Here is a 21835-nt window from a genome sequence, read left to right as displayed (position 1 = left end):
CTCTTCTCTGGTTCCAGATGCTAGCCACTTTTAGCTGCAGGTCTCCTGCTCCCCTGGTGCATTCACTATAGCTGCCCAATTTCCCTGCTTTATCTGTGGGCTATAGGTACATTCTTAAACCGCAAGAGTTTTTGCCTATTAGTGAATTTCTCTGCTTTTTAATCTGGGAGGTAAGAAATGGGATCCCATGCAAGTTTGCTGAGAATGGACTGATCATTTGCATACTTATTGAGTTCAGTGGGATATGTTGTTGTTATGTGCCTTCAAGTCAACTATGACTTATGGAGACCCCATGAATCGGCAATCTCCAACAGCATCTGTCATGTACCACCCTGTTCAGATCTTGTAAGTTCAGGTCTGTGGCTTCCTTTATGTAGTGGGGTTTACTCCCCTGCAATCATGTTTAGGATAGGTGAAACTGACCTCTGGGGATGGGGACGACAGGAGGAGGAGGAGGGAGAAGATGGGAGAGAGAAGGGAGGGTGGGTTTGATAATTTGCATACTTTTTGAGTTCATTGGGATTTATTTCTATGCAATCATGTTTAGGATAGGTGAAACTAACCTGGGAGAGGGGCAGGCAGGGGAGGACAAGGGGGAGGGGAGGAGATTGGGTGGGTGGCACTGGTCAGAGGGGAAGTCCCTTTCCTTTCCAAAAGGAAAACATTGTGAACAGTGTAATTGTTTTTCAGCATTTTCCCCACCTTCTTACTTTACAGCAGGCACATGTAGCCTCCCACACAAATTTAAACCAAAGCTGTTGCTGGCCACATCCACACCAGACCTTTATTTCACTTTACACAGTCATGGCTTCTCCCAAAGAATCCTGGGAAGTGTCATTAGATACAGTTATGCAGTGTTCCCAGTTGCCAGAGGACAAATTGGCACCATTGAGGAATAAGATTCAACAGGTACAATCAGCCAAGAAAGTTACATTGAGGGAATTACAGGAATTAATTGGATCGCTTAACTTTGCAAGTTGTGTAGTGGCCCCAGGCAGAGCATTTATCAGATGCCTTTGTGATGCCATGAGGTGTTTGAGGGTGCCACATCTTAGATGGAGGGTGACAGCGGAGATCCGTTTGGATCTCGCTGTGTGGCAGGAATTCTTGGATGATTTCAATGGAGTTTTGTTTTGGAGAGATGACCTGTTAGAAGCTGAGTTACAAGTGTCATCAGATGCAGGAGGTGCATGTGGCTTTGGAGTCATTTTAAGGGATAGGTGGTGTACTACACAGTGGCCTGTAATCTGGCACCAGGAAGGGATGACTTGGATTTAACTTTCCTAGAGTTCTTTCCCATCGTAGTGGCTGCATACTTGTGGCCAAAGGTCCTTGCAAATAAAGCAGTACACTTCTGGTGTGACAATCAGGTCACAGTCCAAGTAATCAATACACTAACATCCAGGAATTCCAGGGTTATGGCTTTGGTTAGGGCCCTCACGCTGCAGTGCCTGCGGTTCAATATTATTTTCAGGGCATGTCATGTGCTGGGTTTGGATAATGGCATAGCTGATGCCTTGTCACATGGTCATATGTACAGGTTTCGACAGTTAGCTTTCTGGGCTCAGGAGCATTCGGACCCAAAGCCAGAGGAGCTGAGGGAGATTGGAGGAGTGAAGCAGAGAGAGCCATGAGGTTAGCCATTGCACCCAGTACTCGAGCAGCCTATGACAGGGCAGGGAAGGAATTTGCAGAATTCAGAGCAGGTAAGGGGTGGCCGCAGGCATGGCCCATTGAAGTGGACCAGCTGATGGAGTACAGTGTATGCTTGTGGGCACGAGGATTATCTGTAGGCACAATAAGAGGCAAGTTGGCAGGATTAGTGTAGTGACGGGTAGAGGGAGATATGGCGTTGTGAGGAGGACTTGCCAGGTAACAGGAACGTGGCCCAGGCAGTTAACGGCTGTGCCTTGTTCCGGTCCTCCCCATACCCGCAGGTTTGTTGGTTGATGAGACAGCCGATCTGGCATGTATAACCGAGACCTGGGTGGGTGAGCAGGGGGAAGTCAGTCTCTCCCAGCTATGCCCGCCAGGGTACCTGGTCCAGCACCAGGGCACACCTGAGGGTTAGGGAGGGGGGTTGCTGTGGACTATAGGACCTCCATCTCCCTCTGCAAGCTCCCTGTCCATGTGACTACTGGTCTGGAGTGTTTGCACCTTATGTTGGGTCAGCAGGACAGACTGAGGATTCTGTTGGTGTACCGCCCACCCCGCTGCCCAACAGACTTCCTAGCTGAGCTGACGGAGGTGGTCTTGGGTGTACTGTTGAGATCCCCCAGACTGTTGGTTCTGGGGGATGTCAACATTCATGCCGAGGCCGCCTTATCCGGGGCGGCTCAGGATTTCATGGTTTCCATGACAACCATGAGAATGCCCCAATACGCCATTGGCCCAACACATGTAGCAGGACATATTCTAGATCTGGTTTTTGCAACTGGACATGGAGTTGGTGATCTGAATGTGGGGGGCCTTACATCAGTCCCTCTGTCATGGACAGATCACTGTTTGCTGAAGTTTAGACTCACAGCGGCTTTTCCCCTCTGCAAGGGTGGGGGACCTATTAAGTTGGTCCGCCCGCAGAGACTAATGGATCCGGATGGTTTCCAAAGGGCTCTGGGGAGTTTTCCGGCTGATAGGGCTGGCGCTCCTGTCAAAACCCTGGTTGAACTGTGGAATACAGAAATGACCCGGGAGGTTGACATGATTGCTCCTGAGCGCCCTCTCCTGTGTAGAGCTTGTATGGCTCCATGGTATACCCCAGAGCTGAGAGCGATGAAACAATATAGGAGACGGCTTGAGTGCAGATGGAGATGAACTTCTAGTGGATGCAATTATACACTGGTAAGTGCCTATGATAAGCTGTATTTAGGGGCAGTAAGGGCAGCAAAAAACCAATATTTTGCTGCCACTATCAAATCATCACTCTGCCGCCCAGTGGAGCTCTTCAGAATTGTCCGAGGGCTATTACACTCTGGCCCCAGGGACAAGGTAGAACCATCTGAGGCCCGCTGTAATGAATTTGCTAGGCACTTCCAGGATAAAATCTTTAGCATCCGCCAGGACTTAGACTCCAGTGTTATAGCAGATGAATCAAGCGAGGTATCCAGAGCATAGCCTTGTCCCGATTTCTTGGAAGAGTTTCAGTTGGTGCAGCTTGAGGACGTTGACAAGGTGCTTGGACAGGTTCGTGCAACCACTTCTGTGCTGGATCCTTGCCCTTCTTGGCTAATAAAAGCTAGCAGGGATGGAACAGCAGGCTGGGCCAGGGAGGTTGTTAATGCCTCTCTGCGAGAGGGGGTGGTCCCTGGCTGCTTGAAAGAGGCAGTAGTGAGACCACTCCTGAAGAGACCCTCCCTGGACCCAGAAAATCTTAATAACTATAGGCCGGTAGCAAATGTTCCATTCCTGGGCAAGGTCCTTGAAGGAGTGGTTGCGGGCCAGCTCCAGACACTCTTGGATGAGACCGATTATCTGGATCCATTTCAGTCAGGTTTCAGGCCTGATTTTGGCACAGAAACAGCCTTGGTCGCCCTGTATGATGACCTTTGTCGGGAGAGAGACAGGGGGAGTGTGACTGTTGATTCTTCTTGATCTCTCAGCGGCTTTCGATACCATCGACCATGGTATCCTTCTGGGAAGACTGGCTGAGTTGGGAGTGGGAGGGACTGCATAGCGGTGATTCCGCTCCTACTTGGCAGGTCACCTCCAGAAGGTGGTGCTTGGGGAACATTGCTCGGCACCCTGGACTCTCCAGTATGGGGTTCCACAGGGGTCAGTTCTGTCCCCCATGCTGTTCAGCATTAACATGAAACCGTTAGGTGCAGTCATTGTTGCTTTGGAGTGCGTTGCCATCAGTATGCTGATGACATGCAGCTCTATTTCTCCTTTTCATCCTCTTCAGGAGAGGCTGTCAATGTGCTGAACTGGTTGCCTGGCTGCGACAATGGACTGGATGAGGGCTAATAAACTGAGGCTCAATCCAGACAAGACTGAGATGCTGCTAGTGGGTGGTTCTTCTGACCAGATGGTGGATGTCCAACCTGTCCTGGATGGGGTTGCACTCCCCCTAAAGGAGCAGGTTCGTAGCTTGGGGGTTCTCATAGAACCATCTCTGTCACTTGAGGCTCAGGTAGCCTTCGTGGTACGGAATGCCTTCCACCAACTTCGGTTGGTGCCCCAACTATGTCCCTATCTGGACAGGGATAACCTGGGTTCGGTTGTCCATGCTCTGGTAACCTCCAAATTAGATTACTGCAATGCACTCTACGTGGGGCTGCCTTTGAAGACGGTTCGGAAACTGCACCTTGTGCAAAATGCAGTGGCCAGATTGGTAGCAGGGACCAGACAGTCCGAACATATAAAACTGATTCTGGCCCGCTTGCACTGGCTGCCTGTATGTTTCCGAGCTCGATTCAAGGTGCTGGTTTTGACCTATAAAGCCTTTCATGGCTTGGGACCACAATACCTGATGGAACGCCTCTCCCGATACGAACCCACCCATACACTACGTTCAAGATCAAAGGCCCTCCTCCTGGTGCCTCCTCCAAGGGAAGCTTGGAGGGTGGCAACAAGGGAGAGGGCCTTCTCTGTGGTGGCCCCCAAATTATGGATTGATGATGGTGACGAGGTGCGCCTGGCACCAACACTGTTATCTTTTCGGCGCCAGGTCAAGACTTTCCTCTTCTCCCAGGCATTTTAGCATGTGTTTTATACTGTTTAATTTTTTTAATTGTGTTTTAAATTGTTTTTATAAGATCTGTTTTAAATTGTATTTGTTTTAATGTTTTTAGTTACTGTAAATCGCCCAGAGAGCTTCGGCTATGGGGTGGTATACAAGTATAATAAAATAAATAAATATAGCTAAGATGAAAGGGGTCCAAGATACTTCAGTAGATTTCCGCATTAAGAAAATGATGGAGGGGTGGTTGAGGGAGTGCTCCAGGACACAGGATCAGAGGGCACCCATCTCACTAAGTTTACTTAGGGGGATGAGGCAACAGTGGAATAAATTATGCACTACTCCATATGAGGCTGCATTATTCCATGCGGCTGTATTGACAGCCTTTTTTGGAGCATTTAGAATAGGGGGATTGGTAGCGGGTTCAAGAGCTGACCTGTCAGATTGGGTGCTGCAGTTCAAGGATATTTTATTCATAGGCCTAGGGGTACAGCTTCAAGTTTGATGGTCCAAGACAGACCAGAAAAGGAGGGGATCTTTGGTAGTTTTGGGGACATCTACCGAAGGAGACATATGTTCAGTACAGGTGCTGAAAGAATACAGGGCATACTGTCGGAAGGCAGAGCTGGGGTCCCAATCCCGGGGAGCTGGATCCCGGAGAGTTGGGAGAAGAGTATTCGGATGGATGGCAGAGGGAAGGGGGAGGAACTTCCCCCCTTTGGAGCGAAGACGAAACAGAGGAACTGCCAGTGATAAGGTCGCTTAGCAACGGGGAGCCTGAGCCCTCCCTGGACATTCTCACGCCTCCCCCTCTTTCAGGCTCAGAGTAAGAGGGGAAAGAGGGAGGGCTGCTCACAGCCGAAAAGTGGGGAGGCAGTTTACCATCAGCCCCTCCCCTATCCCCCATCCTGGAATCGGAAACTTCAGAAGAGGAGGGGGAGATGCTTCCCCCCTCACCGCGCACACGCAGACAGCTGAAAAGACAGGAGAGAAGGGGGGGAAGGTGGGCAGTACCTGAGGGGCAGTTAAGGAGGAGCGAAAGATTGCGTGCCCGTTTGGCCCCTTCTTAAAGAACAGGCGGGAAGAAGTTCCTTGCTCTGTCAACTTTCTCCCAATGCCGCAGGACCTGTATCCCTGTATTGCTTCATGAGAAAACGCAGTCTTTGTTTGGACATTACCCTAATAAAACACGAATTAACTACAGCCGTTGGTCTGGTTCCTGAGTCACATCCTGGGCCTGACACATACAGGGGTGATGCCCCAGGATACCTTTTTTGCCATAAGGATGGCTGGCCACTGACCAAGTTTCAATTTTGGGCCGTGACTAAGAGGGCCCTGCTGGGCCTGGGTGTGAGTCCCACCGATTTCGGTACCCACTCATTTCGGATCGGAGCAGCTTCAATGGCTGCATAGGCTGGTATGCCAGCGCGTGTCATTCAGAGCATCGGCAGATGGAAGTCAGCGGCCTATAAGGCTTATGTTTGGCTATGAAGGGCGGGAAAGCACAGAAGTAATAGGCCCAACATTGATGATATTGTTCCTTCTCTTGCAGGTGGCTGGGATGGAAGTGAACGCCTTCAGGTACTCATCACCAGCCACAGTATGATATTCTGGGCCAGTTGTAGGGCACGGTGCTCTAGGCTGGAGACCCAGCTGGGATGCAGCCAGATGGCAGTGGTCCAATGGTTGGGCCAGAGAGGGTTAACTTGGGATAGGCTGTTGCCTCTTCTCTTTCACCAGGGTGAGATCAGATTAACACCACAAGTACTAATTATACACGCTGGTGGCAATGACCTCGGTCTGTTGAAAGGAAAGGCCTTCATTCTATAGGCATTGAGGGATCTGGAATTGATAAGGCAAAGATGGCCTGGGGTGGTTATTTTATGGTCTAATATATTGCCTAGGCGAATTTGGAGGGGTGATGGGAATCTAGGGCATTAGATAAGGCAGGCAGAAAAGTTAATAGAGAGCTCAGGCTGGCATTGCTGAAAGTGGGTGATGGAATAATTCCTCATCCACAGTTCAAGCATTATAGGGAAGAGCTCTATAGAGATGATGGGGTTCACCTTTCTGATTTAGGGAATGACCTTTTCTTAAAAGATCTGCATAGGGGAATGAAAAAGGCCATTTGGGCCAGGTGGGGGAAGAAGGACTAAGTTGAGACTTGTCCTCCTCCTGTGGCAGGTGTGTGCAGGAAAGGGAAGAGGGGAGTACAAGCGGTGAGTACCCTGAGGTACTTTTCAGGTGAACAGTTATCCCAGAGACATGCGCACAGGGCTGTGGACCTTGTGGGGCAGGGTATGGACGCTGTTGAGGTTAACCTGTGTCACTCACCTGGAGTTATGGGGCTTCGGGGGGGTGAATCAGGAAGACCTCCCTCCACACCTGAAGGGTGTGGCAGGGGGAAAGAGCTGGAAGCATGGCCAGCTTGACCCCCTGTGGGGTAGGCTTGCCCAGGCATGACAGGTTTAGGAGCCTGACAAGGATTAATGGATTTCCCGCACATAGTTCTTGAGTTTATATGTTTTAAGTTCTTAAGTTGTCATTAATAAAGTGGCCCTAGTTTACCCCATACATGTATCTGGTTTGTTTATTTCCCGCCTCCTCGCGCAATGTTGTGGCGTGATTGCTGATGTGAGTGAGACCCTGCCAGCACATAACACCTTTGCTCTAGAATCTACACTGGTTGCCGATTTGCTGCTGGGCCAAGTTCAAGGTGTGCTTTCCATGTTACGGGTGCCACATAGTACATATTCTGCTCCTGTAAGAAACCAATCCCTTAGTGTGGCAGCACCTATGCTTTGGAACTCCCTGCCTATTTACATTAGGCAGACACCGTCATTGCACTCTTTTCAGCACTTGCTAAAAACATTTTTGTTTAGGCAAGCCTACCTAGGCTATTGTTTTTTATCTGTTTTTAACTCATTGTTGGTTTTATTATTTTGAGCATTTTTAAATACCTGTTTGTTTAATTTAAGTTTATTAAATTTTAGCTGTTTTTACCAATAATTTTATTGTTTTAATTCCTTCTGTAAACCACTTTAAAGTTTTTTTTTACAATAAAGCAGTTTATAAGTGAAATACATAAATAAATTTCAGAGTCACTATGGCCCTTGGGTCTCTTTTCTTTCAGGCCCATTACTGAATACAGCTTTTTAATGAGACGTGTGATATGGGAACAGCTGAAGCACTAGGGGACTGAAGAAGACCTGCCCTGGGAGTCAGCACCTCAGCATCTAAGTGCTTGCTGCTCACTCCTTTGGGTTGCTGTCCCTTGAGATAGCTGAAGTCCCTGGTAAGTGCTGCAAGGACTGGGACCCCCTGCCTGACTCTGGTTCCAAAGAGAGGTTGCAGTCAATCTTGCAGCCTCTTGCATCAGCTGCTGGCTGGGACAGGAGGCATAAAAGCCCAGCTGCCCTTGGGTGGTGGGTCTGCCGCCGGCAGGGTCACCACTGAAGGGGTGACACCAAAGGCGGTTTCCCCTTCTATTACCTTTTCTTTTTCTTTTTAATTTGTTTATTGTTAAACTAATCTAGAGGAGATTGGTGGTGGGGAGGACGTGTGGTGCATGTGTAGTTCCTGCACAGGGTGAGAGCCTGTGCAATGAACTGAATGATAGTACATTCACTATAGCTGCCCAATTTCCCTGCTTTTTAAAGTTTGATTCAAATATTTGTTGACTATATGTACATTCTTAAGCCACAAGGTTTTTTGCCTATTAGTGAATATATCTTGAATCTCATTTTCCTTCAGCAGGCAAGAGCATCCTTCTATGAGTTAACTCCTCCCATTCACTTTTGGAGGTGGCACTTATGCAATACACATACACATATAGGAGAAGCCTCACCCAGTTTCCATCCTAAGTTCCATCCTAAGTAGAACTCTCTACACAAGGCTGCCTCATGTGGAAGAGTTATTTCTTGCTCTATCCCCATTTAAATTAAATAGCATTTTTAAAGGATGGGAGCATTTGTCTTTTGTGTTTCAAACTGGAGGTTATGCTCTATTTCTATTTTGGGCACATAAAGAGTTGAATCTGAAACTTCAGTTTGATGTAAAATCAGACTGATTACAATATGTTGCTACTTAAGCAATGACTTTAGCTGTTGGAAAAAACAAACATGGCCTACCAAAGATGCATGTTTTCAGCCTGCAATGTTTAAACCACTTCATTTAAGGAAAGGTGGGCATGGTCAATTAAAAACATAGAGCACACATAGAATTTTGCTAGAATATATTTCACGTCCTACTGTTTTATCTTGTACAAACTGATACACTCCGGGGGGGCACTGTAGACTATTCTGCAGAATAGGGAGTGCTATTATTCCACAATTGTTTTTGGAGTTTTTTTAGTGTATATGTTGCAAAGTGTTGCTGTGCTTCACACATTCACAGAATCAGAAGCAAAAGAAAGTGGTTTACTGTGACGTCCTTCCCCAGCACCACCTGTGAAGCTCTCACTTGGGGCTACCAGCAGACAGGAACGTCAGGTTTATTCTTACCCTTTACAGCTCTAGCACAGATCTCCCTAGATCCCACTGCTAGGCAGCACCACCAGTCACTTTCTGTAACCCAAACCCCCAGAGACTTTGCGTCAGTCTCTCTATAGCTTGTTACTTTGTGACTGTGTGCCTATGCTGTTTCCAACCCCCTTGTATCTTTATATTTAAAGCATACAACTCTGGGTTGCTCTGGATACTTGACTTGTTACAATCTCTCCCTTCACAGCTGCCACCATTAGATACAGTTTCTGTTCAGCCTTGGTAATTACCTTGCCCTCCCTTCTGGTCTGTATATTCCCCCAGCCAAGGATCAGGCCTTTGGTAAACCAAGTAAGTATTTATTAAATATCAGAAATAACAAGATTGCTGAAGGAATGTTTCACAAGCGTATGGTTTCATCTATATTCTGTTAGGTACTTAACTTCTTACTAATTGCCTCAGAACTCCGACTCACTCTCCACACCACCAAACCTCCAACCTCTCTCACACTACCTCCTAAACACCCTCTAAAGACCACCTCCCAGATTCAACTGTCATTCTTCCATTTATACTCCCAGCCATTCAAACGCTCAGCCAATCATCCAGCATTCTACCGCTCATGTACTCCCCCCTCCTCTTTCACTCTACTTACCATATATCTTCTATATAACCAGCACTTACCATATTTATAATATAATCAGGAACATCACATTTACTGTAGGAAACGTAACTAAAATTGCAAAATAAATCAAACATATCTAAAGTGACTATCTGAACGATATCAACTGTTTTAATATTGTTGCTTCCTCCCTGCTAAAACAAGACCAGCACAGCACATGTCTTGTTTCTGTTATTTGGGCTGATTGCACGTGTTGCCACCACTCACCATATGCTCGGAGGCACATGTTACCAAATTCTTCCAAGCTACACAGCAAGTGGATTGGACTGTGAAAGACCAACCCAAATTGTGTTTGCATTTTGACAGATTTGTAGGGCAGTACAATATCTCAGAGAGGAGTTCAGGTCTCCTGCTCCCCTGGTGCATTCACTATAGCTGCCCAATTTCCCTGCTTTCTAAGGTTTGATAGAATTATTTGTTGACTATAGGTGTGTTTTCAAACCGCAAAGCTTTTTGCCTATTCGTGAATTTCTCTGCTTTTTAATTCAGGAGGCAAGAAATGGAATCCTGTGCAAGTTTGCTGAGAATGGATTGATCATTTGCACGCTTATTGGGGATTTACTCCCCTGAAATCATGCTTAGTATAAGTGAAACTGACCACAGGGGATGGGGAGGGGTGGAGGGGGATGGGAATAGGCAGGAGGGGGCAGGAAGGTTTGATCATATGCATGTTTATTGAGTTCAGTAGGATTTACTCCTGTGCAATCATGGTTAGGATAGATAAAACTGACCATGGGGAGGGAGGCCTGGAGTGGGCAGGGGAGGAGAAAAAAGGAAGAAGGGAGGGGAGGAAGGGAAAAGCAGGTCTGACCATTTGCATGCTTATTGAGTTCAGTGGGACTTACTCCCATACAATCATGGCTAGGATTGGTAATACTGACTTTGGAGGAGAAGGGGGAGGGGATTGGAAGGGATGGGGAAGGGAAGGGAGGGGTGAAGGAAGGGGAGGGAAGGGGCAAGAGGGAGAGGATAGGAGGGAGGAGGAGGGGAGGGCAGGTTTGATCATTTGCAGGCTTTTTTACTTCAGTGGCATTTACTCCTGTGCAATCATGCTTAGGTTAGGTGAAACTGAACTGGAGGGGGGAGGAGGGCAGGAAGGGGAGAGGGAGGAAGGGGAGGAGATTGTGGGGGCACTGAGCAGAAGGGAAGCTCCTTTCCTTTCCAAAAGGAAAACATTGTGAACAGTATCATTCTTTTTCAGGGATTCCCCCACCTTGTTTATTCTACTGTAAACACATGTAGTGTCCCACCCAGATTTAAACCAAAGCTATTTCTGGTCACATCCACACCAGATCTTTATTTCATTTTACAAACTACACTTGCCAGGATTATTTGGGGGAAGCCATGACTGCCTAAAGTGAAATAAAGGTCTGGTGTGGGTGTGGCCCCCTGATTAGCCAAGCCAAGCAGCTGTGAGTTTGGCTTTTAGAACACTGACAGATGGTTCTTACTGAGCAAGCCTGACATTACCGTTCAGTTCAATGCAAAATTTCTTAAATTAATTAAAAATCAGCCAGGTATTTTTTAATCTTTTAAACTGCAGAAGATGAAGGTCAGAGTATGGGGCAAGGTCAGTAATAGGATTACAGGTACTCTGTGAACATGGCTGATTTTTAATGAATTTCAACAAACTCTGTGAACTCTGTCCAAAAAAAGTCCAAAAGGGGTTTGTTGTTTTTTTCTTTCTACACTTCGAACTCTGGATTCTCTGACTGTTTGTGTATCGACATGAAAAGTCAGAGGGTTGTTAAGCAAGCATTTCTGAGTTCAAGAGTTCAAGTTTTGTAAGATTTTGTTTTGAAATGAGCTTATGGGAACCATCTGAATGGCATGGGAGGCATTTTCAATTTAACGTTGCAGAATGTGAAAAATCCATGCTGACTATAGTATACAGCCACTCTTGTGGCTGTATAATCTGGAAAAGAGTTGCCGGTCTCTGTGTCCAGAAATCTCATCCAGTTTACCTCTAGGTTTTCAGGTCCCACAGGTTTTCTTCAACTTTCATAAGGGCTAGATGCCAATTTCTTTTTTTTAAAAAAATGTTTTGATTCTGTGCTATGCTGTAACATCATGAGCAAAAAAAGGGTGGGGGGCATGCTGTGATATGTAAATAAAATTAAATAACTACAGGACAAAAATGTTTTAAAATTGTTCATTAACATATTGCAGCATATAAAATGTTATACTATGACCAAATGTTTAACATGTGGACTAAAAAGCACAATAGCAGCAAGATATCCATATTCAACTACATTTCTTTTAAATAATTAAAATGCAGAACACAAAATTAACGAGACAACGCTTTGAAGCAAATGAATCAGGAAGTTTTCCTATGCATCTCTTTTACAGATCCCATTCATTTTTGTGGGGCTTGCAGAGAATAACTTCCTGGTGAATTGTATTCTAATTAAGCAAGCCAACTAGTAATGGAAAATGATTCTCTACCCATTTTTACTTCTGAAGAGTGATGAATAAATCATGAGAATCAGTAAACAATAACAGTAAACAGTAAGCACAACAATACTGTTTTTATTCATACTTTTTTTGTTAAAAAAAGAGATCAGTGCTAGTTCCTATCACCATTCTATAGTCTCCAGTGAAGAATTTAAATGGGATTTTTGCAGTGCAAGTTCAGCTTTAGATCCATTTTACACATGTAATACAAGAACCTATTGCAATCTTTCTTTCAGTTCAGTTTAACATAATAGGCTTCTTTTATTTAAACTAAAGTTTATTGTTCCTCCACAGATTCAGATTGTTGTGGAGGATAATTATATGCCATATATTATAAAAAAAAATTAAAAGCCAAAACACTGCATATGAATAAAACTGTACAGTATCTGTTCTCTGCTCAAATACATCACACTTAGGTGAAAAAGAAGAAGGATGGGTTCTATAAACTCCAGAGGACTTAATCCAGGATTCAAAAGTCCAAGCAGGCAATGGAAATAGTAAATACATTAGAATTCAACACGGTGCCAAACAAGCTTAGAACAACCCAGGGAAAACATGTTTTCACAGGAATTAGCATAGCTGTCTTTCACCAGACACAGCTTTCTTCATGTAGGACATAAAACTGAAAAATAATTAAGATATATTATGTATAATCATCTCAAAACAGTGTCAGATACAAGCTAATAAAACTAGAATGCTTAGTTTTATATTTTAGAAGCATTACCAAATTGACAGTAATTGCTATTATAATGAATATGAACCTCATCCCCATCACACGAATAAAACAAATCCATAAAGGAACACACACACACTACCATCAACTATTTTTTTACAGAAATGAGTTAAATAGAAGGTCATGTCTTTGACACTGAGATTAATTCCTTAAAAAAGAAATTGTGTTAAGATACCTAACAGATCTCTCCGGTACTTCACACATCACTAATGAAAGAATTACACAGATGCAAAATATTCTCTCTTCCCTGACCAGAATAGCCTATAGATTATATACAGTGGGAGTCAAGACATGTCCTTTACATATTCCTCATTCCTGTTTCAGATATATAAGACACAAACCTCAGAGCAATCCAGCTTTCAAATCAATGCTAGCACAACACAAAAGTAAATGAAGAAGTCAGGTTTTGGGTTATCAAAAGTGAAAAAGTACATTTTTCTTTATTACCAGGAACAATTTGGTAATCTTAAACAGTTTTTATTTATTAAAAACAGAATATTTCACCTGCTGGTAACAAAAAATAAAATAGGATTTTAATACTACTTTCATAGTTCAAGACGATAAGGGACTTCCGGGAAGTGGTGCTGGCTGGTGGTTGTCTCTGAGGGAGCTCTGCCTCAGAGGAAGCTTTTTCCAGGTTAAAAGCCAGCCAAGAGGAATCTTGGACTGGCTCAAATGTTCTCCAAGGTATAGGAGAACCGATCAGATCTCCCACAAGACTTCGTTGAGCTGTCGGCGGCTGGAATTGATCAGGAAATTCCTGAGATAAGAAGGCAAGCCGATCGGCTGAAGACGGAGTCTGGACTTCCACGCAAGCTGCACTGGGATAAAGCGAAGCGTTTTTTCTTTTTAAAAAAAAAAACGTTCTTAACCAGCGAGCCCACTTCTACCTAAATCTTATCATTCGGCTTAAATTACTGCAATAAAAGGGATTTGTTTATGAATCAGCAACTGAGAAACCTGGGTGAGTCATACCTTTTCTCTTTTAAATATAATTAAGGAAGAAAGAAAATATAAACAACTTATATACTTCTTTTACGACAAAAAGCTGGCTTGAATTTGGAGTTATAAAGTTTAAAAACGGATGAGAGGCAATTATTATATTTTGGACTAATTTTCTCTTTGGACTATTTCTTTTTGGATAAATTCGCTGCTCGTATATGCTAATAACTGTTTAGTCTTGGCAACCAGAATTGTTTTGCATTCTTGGATACAGATAAGAACTGCTGGCTGGATTTCAATAATAGGCCTGGAATATTAACTCTTTTTTCGGTGGAGAGAAAAAAGAAAAGAAATAGATTGCCTCTAGGTTCTGAAATAGTGATTAATATTAGAAATTAAAGGCTTATTTTTGAAAATGGCAACTAAAAAAACAACTAAGGGGCGAAGAGGTTCTATTGATACACAGGAAGAGGATATGCCCTCAGAAATGTTTCAAAAAATAATGGAAGGGATCAATGCTATAAAACAGGAGATGAAACAGGAAATGAATGAAATGAAAACTGAATTGACAGATATAAGAGACTATATTAAAACACAAGTGGATGAGATTAAAGGGACAATTGGGCAAATAAAGGAGGATGCAAAAAATACTAAAGAAAAGGTACAAACCTTGGAGAATAGAACAGATATATTAAATCTGGAATTAGAAAAAAATTTGGACTATGGGGCTGTGACTGAAATGAGAAGTAAAGAGCATTGTTTGAGATTCCGTGCAATCCCTGAGGAAACAGGTGAAGACATCAGAGATAAAATTGTTAATGCTTTAGTAAAATTTCTGGATTTGAATGAAGATCGGATGGAATTTGAAATAGACAAAGTTTATAGAATTAATTCCAGATATGCAACAATGAAAAAAATTCCAAGAGATGTGCTTGTTCATTTTGTAAAGAAAACGACCAGAGATATGGTATTACAGCAACATTTTAAATATACCTTTAAAATTGATGGTAAGGAAATACTGGTGTTGAAAGAAATCCCTATTAGACTTTTACGTAAGAGAAAAGAATATGCTTTCCTTACAGAAAAACTTAAGCAATGCAAAATTCAATTTAGGTGGGATGTTCCAGAAGGAGTGATTTTTACATTCAGACAACAGAAATATAGATTGAATACTGTTCAAAAAGCAAGGGACTTCCTGAGAAAAGCTTCAAAAGATATGGAAGAAGATAAACTCAAAGATATGGATATAGTTCCTGGGAAACAAAGTCAACAAGGATATGCAGAGGAGGGGAAGGAAGATGATGGATCAAAAGGAGCACCAGGCACATTTTAAAATACATGCTTAATGATGGATTACAAATACCTAACTTGGAATATAAATGGAGCTAACACGGCACAAAAGAGAAAGAAAGTGTTTCATTACTTGAAAAAATTAAAATTGGATATAATTTGTTTACAGGAAACTCATATTCAGAAGAAAGACTCCAAATATTTGATTTGTAAAAATTTGGGTGAAGAATTTATTTCAGCTGGACCAAAAAAAAAAATGGAGTTGTTCTTTATATTAATCCACAATTGCTTCCTAAATTGGTATTATTGGACGATAGTGGTAGATTTGTGGGGGTTGAAATTACTTTACAAGGTACAAACATTTTGATAGTGGGTATTTATGCCCCCAATGAAGATAAAACAAGGTTTTATACAAGACTTATGGAAAAATTGTCAGAGCTTTCATATGAGCATTGGTGTGTCATGGGTGACTGGAATGGGGTAATCTCACCAAAAATTGATAGGCTTTCTGAAAAAAATATCAAAGAGACACAAGGTAAATTACCGAAGATTTGTTTTGAACTCATGGAACATTTAGAATTGGTGGATACCTGGAGATATATAAATGATAACGCAAAGGAATTTACTTATTTTTCAGAAAGACATAAAACATTTTCGAGGATTGATATGATTTGGATGTCTAAAATTTTAGCGAAGGATATCTTTAAAATGGATATATTACCAAAAACTTTTTCGGATCACAATCCCGTGATATTAACTTTAAAAAAAAAAAATCTTGGATTTAGATGGAGACTAAATGAATCTTTATTACAGAATGATAAAGTAGTACAAGAATGTAAGAAGAAATTAAAAGAGTTCTTTGAATATAATTTATATAAAGGAACAAGTGAAAATATTGTTTGGGATACAAGTAAGGCATTTATGAGGGGATACTTTATTAAATGTAACTCTGAATTAAAAAAAAAGAAACAACAGAAAATGCAATTAATTTTGGAAGAAATAAAACAAAAAGAGGAAGAATTGAAAAAGAATCCAGCTAAAGTTTCTATTGTAAATCAAATTAAAATGTTACAGAAGCAAGTATCAATGTTGACAGTCAGAGAAATTGAAAGGAAATTAAATTTTGCTAAACAAAGGACTTTTGAATTTGCAAATAAACCTGGGAAATGGTTAGCATACAAGTTAAGAAAAGAACGTCAAAAAAACATTATTTTAAAGATACAAGAAGGAGACGAGATGCTCACAGATAATGTAAAAATTAAAAAGATTTTCCATCAATATTACTCAACATTATACAAGTGTCAAGAAATTCCATCTGAAAAAATAGAAGAGTACTTATCCAAACAGAATTTGCCTAAAATTACAGATTTTCAGAGACAAGTTATTAATGGCCCTATTACGTCAAGAGAGATATCTGAAGCTATAAATAAAATTAAATTAGGAAAGGCACCAGGACCAGATGGGTTATCTGCAATGTATTATAAATGTTTGGAGGAAGAACTCTTGTTACCCCTACAGTCTACAATGAATTCTATTTTGCAAGAGGGAAAGATACCCGATAGTTGGAAAAATGCTAATATAACATTAATACCTAAAGAGGACCAAGATTTAACTAAAACAAAAAATTATCGGCCAATATCTCTATTGAACAATGACTATAAAATTTTTACAATGATCTTGGCTGAAAGATTGAAAATAATATTGCAACAATTTATTCAGGAAGATCAATCAGGGTTTCTACCTAAAAGACAATTACGTGACAACGTCAGGAATGTTTTGAATGTGTTGGAATATTTAGAACAACGAAATGATAAACAAGCAGCTTTGATTTTTTTAGATGCTGAAAAAGCGTTTGATAATTTGAATTGGAAATTTATGTTCCAGGTTTTGGAGCAAATGGATTTTGGAGACAACTTTATAAAATGGATTAGATCGATTTATACATCACAGAAGGCCCAGATAATTGTTAATGGAGACTTAACGGATTCATGTGAAATACAAAAGGGTACAAGACAGGGATGTCCATTATCTCCCCTTTTATTTATTTTGGTTTTAGAAGTGCTGCTTAGAGATATAAGGCAAGATAAAAGGATTTCGGGTTTGAAAATAAAAAAAGAAGAATATAAATTGAGAGCATTTGCTGATGATTTGATAATTGTATTAGAAAACCCTTTGGAAGGAATTCATATATTGATGGATAAATTAAAAGAATTTGGACCGTTAGCAGGATTTAAGATCAACAATCAAAAAACAAAGATGTTGGTGAAAAATTTAACTTTAAGTGAACAGAAAGAGTTAATGGACAAGACAGATTTTACAATAGAAAAAAAGTTGAAGTATCTAGGTATTATTATGACAAATAATAACTCAAAGTTGTTCCATAACAACTATGAAAAATTATGGACAGAGATTAAGAAAGACTTGCTAAGATGGGATAAATTACAACTGTCATTAATGGGTAGAATATCTGTGATAAAAATGAATGTATTACCGAGAATGATGTTTTTGTTCCAAACAATACCTGTAATATCCTCTGATTTACCTTTTAAACAATGGCAAAAAGATATTTCTAAATTTGTATGGCAAGGAAAAAAACCAAGAGTTAAATTTAAATTACTTCAAGATGCTAAAGAAAGAGGAGGACTGGGATTACCAAATTTGAGACTTTATTTTGCTGCCTGCTGTTTAGTCTGGATAAAGGAATGGATTTTATTGAGGAATAAAAGACTATTGGATTTGGAAGGCCATAACTTGAAGTGGGGATGGCACGGATATCTATGGTATGACAAAGTAAAAGTAAACGTAGACTTTAACAATCATTTTATAAGACGTCCTCTGTTGAAAATATGGAATAGATATAAACCAAGGTTTTTTTCGAAAATACCATTATGTGTCTCAAGTCAAGAAGCGTTTTATAGAAGAGAAATGACTGGAAAAGAGAAATGGTTAACTTATCAAGATCTATTAGAAAATGTACATGGAGAATACACAATGAAAGAGAGAGAACAACTGATAAAGGAAGGATATAGTTTTCATTGGTTTGCTTATTTACAATTGTTAGAAAGATATAAAATGGATAAGAAAATGTATGGGTTTGAAATAAGTAAATCTGATTTTGAAATAGGTTTGTGTACAAATGATGAAAACATAATTGCGAAAATGTATAAACTTTTACTGAAAATGGATATGGAGGAAGAACAAGTAAAAGAGTGCATGGTAAAGTGGGCAAAAAATTTTGGTTATAACATACAAATGGATCAATGGGAAAATATGTGGAAAAAAGGCTTGAAATTTACATTATGTTATAATCTTAAAGAAAATTTTTATAAAATGATGTACCGTTGGTACATGACTCCAGAAAAGCTGTCAAAAATGTATAGTAATGTCTCTAATGTTTGTTGGAAATGTAATCAACAAGAAGGATCTTTTTATCATATGTGGTGGTCATGTAAAAAGGCAAAATTATTCTGGGCACAGATAGGCAGGAAGATGCAAAAAATTTTAAAAATAAATATTCAGTCAAAACCAGAATTTTTTTTTATTGGGCTTTATGGATAAACAAATAGAAAAGAAATATGGAAGAATAATATTATATATGATTACGGCAGCAAGATTATTATATGCACAAAAGTGGAAAATGGAATCAATACCAACAATGGAAGAATGGCTATTGAAATTAATGGACTTAGTAGAAATGGATAAATTGACGTGTTTACTTAGAGAAAAATCGACAGATACATTCCTTAAGGATTGGAAGCCTCTCTTAGACTTTTTGTCAAAAGATCAAAATAAAATGATGATACTGGGATTTGATGATTAATTAAGACAGCTTATGGAGAAAAGGGACTATGTATGTATATATATTAAGGGACAGGTTTGATGTATATTATATACTTATAGCTGATTTGTGACAAATCGGAAGTCAACCATTTTATTTTCATTTTTTGTTGTAATATTGTTATGTTTTTTCTTACTTTGTTTTGTTTGTTTTTGGAAAAATTTGAATAAAAATTATATATAAAAAAAAAAAAAAAGACGATAAGCGAAAACCCAAAGCTCAAATCCAACAAAACACATGGTGGTATTCAATGCTAGTCCTACTCAGAGAAGACCCACTGAAGCTAATAGGCATGACTAACTTAGGTTAGTTAATTTCAGTGGGTCTACTCTGAGCATGACTTAGTTGAATACAATGTATATATTTTCTTTGATAGCACATAACGTTGTGTGTTAAGTGCTTTTCCATCTATAAGTCAACTTAACGAGATTTCTGACTGAGCCATGCAGCTGGGTACTTAACCAAGGAGGTTAACAACTTCTCCCTCTTGTTAGGGCCAAGCTAGTAGTGTGGCAACCATGTGAGCATTCAACACATTTTGCACAAAAAATTAAACATGGGGGAGGGGTATGAAACCCTTTCCCTTCCCACCTTGCTGTGCAGGGCCGGCGCCAGACATGCTGGGGCCCTTGGGCACCAGCTTGCCACAGGCCCCGGCACACGCATGCCTGTCGCAGGGAGGGAGCTTCTTCCGCCCACCCGTTCGCTGGTTCTGTCTCTCCTGTCTTTTGCGGCTGCGCGGGCTGCTACACGCACGCATTGCTGCCATCAACCAAGATGGCACCGGAGGCTTCAGCCCCTTAGGAAAACCTCGGCCACCATCTTGGTTAATGGCAGTCCTGTGCATGCAGCCTGTGCAGCCGCAAAAGATAGGAGAGACAGATAGGTGGAGCCAGTGAATGGACGGGTGGAAGAAGCTTCCTCCCTGCGATCAGCAGCAGCTACTCTGACACAGATCGCAGAAAGGGAGTGCTACCCTTCCCCCACCCTATCGAGAGGCCCCTCAGGGGCCTCTGTTGCTCCAGAGACCCTCGGCCAGGGCCTGACCTGGCCACCCTTTGGGACCGGCCCTGTTGTTGTGCTCCATAGCTTTCAACATTTTATTCCCTGCTTAGCTTACTTGTGGTATTAGAGGGAGACTGGGGACAAATTGCTTACAAACATGGTTTCATTGTTCTCTCCATGTGCTGAGTTGTATAAAGAGTAGACTCTCCCTACCCCAATTTGTGTGTGAATGGGATAAACAGGTGCTTAACGTATTAATACGTCTAGTTTGTTTCTCAGTTGGGTAGCTTATGAGGCCAATTTCTCAAGCCCCCATCTGCTTAACATACACATGGACTGATGAGACATGTGTGGTATTAAACTTTAATTTGAAAGGTTTTGCTCTTCAAAACAAGTTTTTTTAAAATGTATTTTAGCTAATAGGATGAATGCATGGGTAGAATCTGATTTTTTTAATTAGAAGACATATACACCATTCTCATGATAATCTGCTTCTAGTACATGAATAAACATACCCTCTAGAAAACACTCTCCACTGGAGGTAGGGATGTTCCAGATGGCACACAAGATTCATCCTACCTTCTCAGCAGGCAATTTTAGTTCAGGCAGCTTCTTAGCTGGACTGGCCAATCTAGGGTTTAAGTACATATATGTTCCCTAGTGGAATTTGGTAACCAGACAGCCAGGAAGCAGTAAAGAGAATCAGTTTCTGGTTTGGAGGACTGGAAAACCAGTCATGTATAGCCCAGGATATCAAAATTTATGCTTTTCCATAGAATTATAAATGCCAGTACTACACCAATATTACAATCAGATTAATGCTTGCTTTTTTTTAAAAAAAAAATACAGCTTCATCAAATTATTTTATTACATTATGTGAAGCCAGGAGCAAGAACAACATAAAAGTTCTAAACTCCCATCTTTCCTAATATCACTGGAATGACAGCATAATAATCCCCACAAATCCAGTGCAGATAAGTCTACAGTCAAAGCGCATCCGATTACTTAGATCTCAACTGCTGGGGGAGGAAGACACCACCTGCTTCAGGATCCGATACCTCCCTGGAAATTTATATCCCAAACAGGTGACCCAAGGGAGGCGCTACCTCACAATTTGAGAGCAACTGGAATAACAAACATGATACTAGATTTTTGCTGAGGGAGCTACAGTAAGTTTCTTCCCTACAGTCTTGTTCCAAAAGGTCTTTGTGATGAAATGGGTTTTCTCTTGTAAAAACTCTTTTTTTCATTGTTCCTCTGTTGTTTTTTGCCACTGGCTTTCAGATTTTCTAATCCAGTACTATTTATTTAGATTCAGTAACTTTTATGCCAGCAAGAGGTTAAAGTATTCTTTTTTATTCCATTTGATTTGCCTTAAAATATTGCATCTGGTGAAAGGTTGTCCTCTTAAAAATTCTGCTTTATGTTGGCACTTGACTGCACAGGCAATTGGTTCAAGAATATATAAAGTTACTACATTTAAAATAAAACTTTTCATATCCTCTTGAACCAATTGCCTATGCAGAATTATGGCAGCCAGCATGCCAACAAAGCAAACTAATCATTTTAGTAACATTATCACATCCTGTAGAAACAACGTGACATTTTTTCTAAAAATGGTTAGTTTACTTTGTTGACATGCTTGTTGTCATAATAATCCTGCATTTGTTTTTATAGAGGTCTTTAGGTTATATTGTGTGTCTTACTAAAGAGGCCTTTTGCTGGTTTGAAAGAA

General features: G+C 41.2%; 1 protein-coding gene across 6 annotated transcripts in view; it reads right to left on the bottom strand.

The window, feature by feature from the left end:
* Nucleotides 1-12351: 12351 nt before the first annotated feature.
* FEZ2 (fasciculation and elongation protein zeta 2) overlaps nucleotides 12352-21835 on the bottom strand; it is a 47856-nt gene continuing 38372 nt past the window's right edge. For 5 of the 6 annotated variants that reach the window (XM_061624702.1, XM_061624696.1, XM_061624698.1 and 2 more), the window contains one exon: nucleotides 12352-12914. In XM_061624702.1, coding sequence (XP_061480686.1) covers nucleotides 12898-12914 — 17 coding nt within the window. In that variant the 3' untranslated portion in view covers nucleotides 12352-12897. Of the gene's footprint in view, nucleotides 12915-13741; nucleotides 13842-21835 lie in introns of those variants that run through there. The other variant, XM_061624697.1, reaches the window with a different exon arrangement.

The sequence above is a fragment of the Rhineura floridana genome, chromosome 4 (assembly GCF_030035675.1).
Source record: "Rhineura floridana isolate rRhiFlo1 chromosome 4, rRhiFlo1.hap2, whole genome shotgun sequence".
NCBI lineage: Eukaryota > Metazoa > Chordata > Lepidosauria > Squamata > Rhineuridae > Rhineura > Rhineura floridana.
Note: the sequence above shows the minus strand (reverse complement) of the source record. Positions and strands in the feature narration are given on the sequence as shown.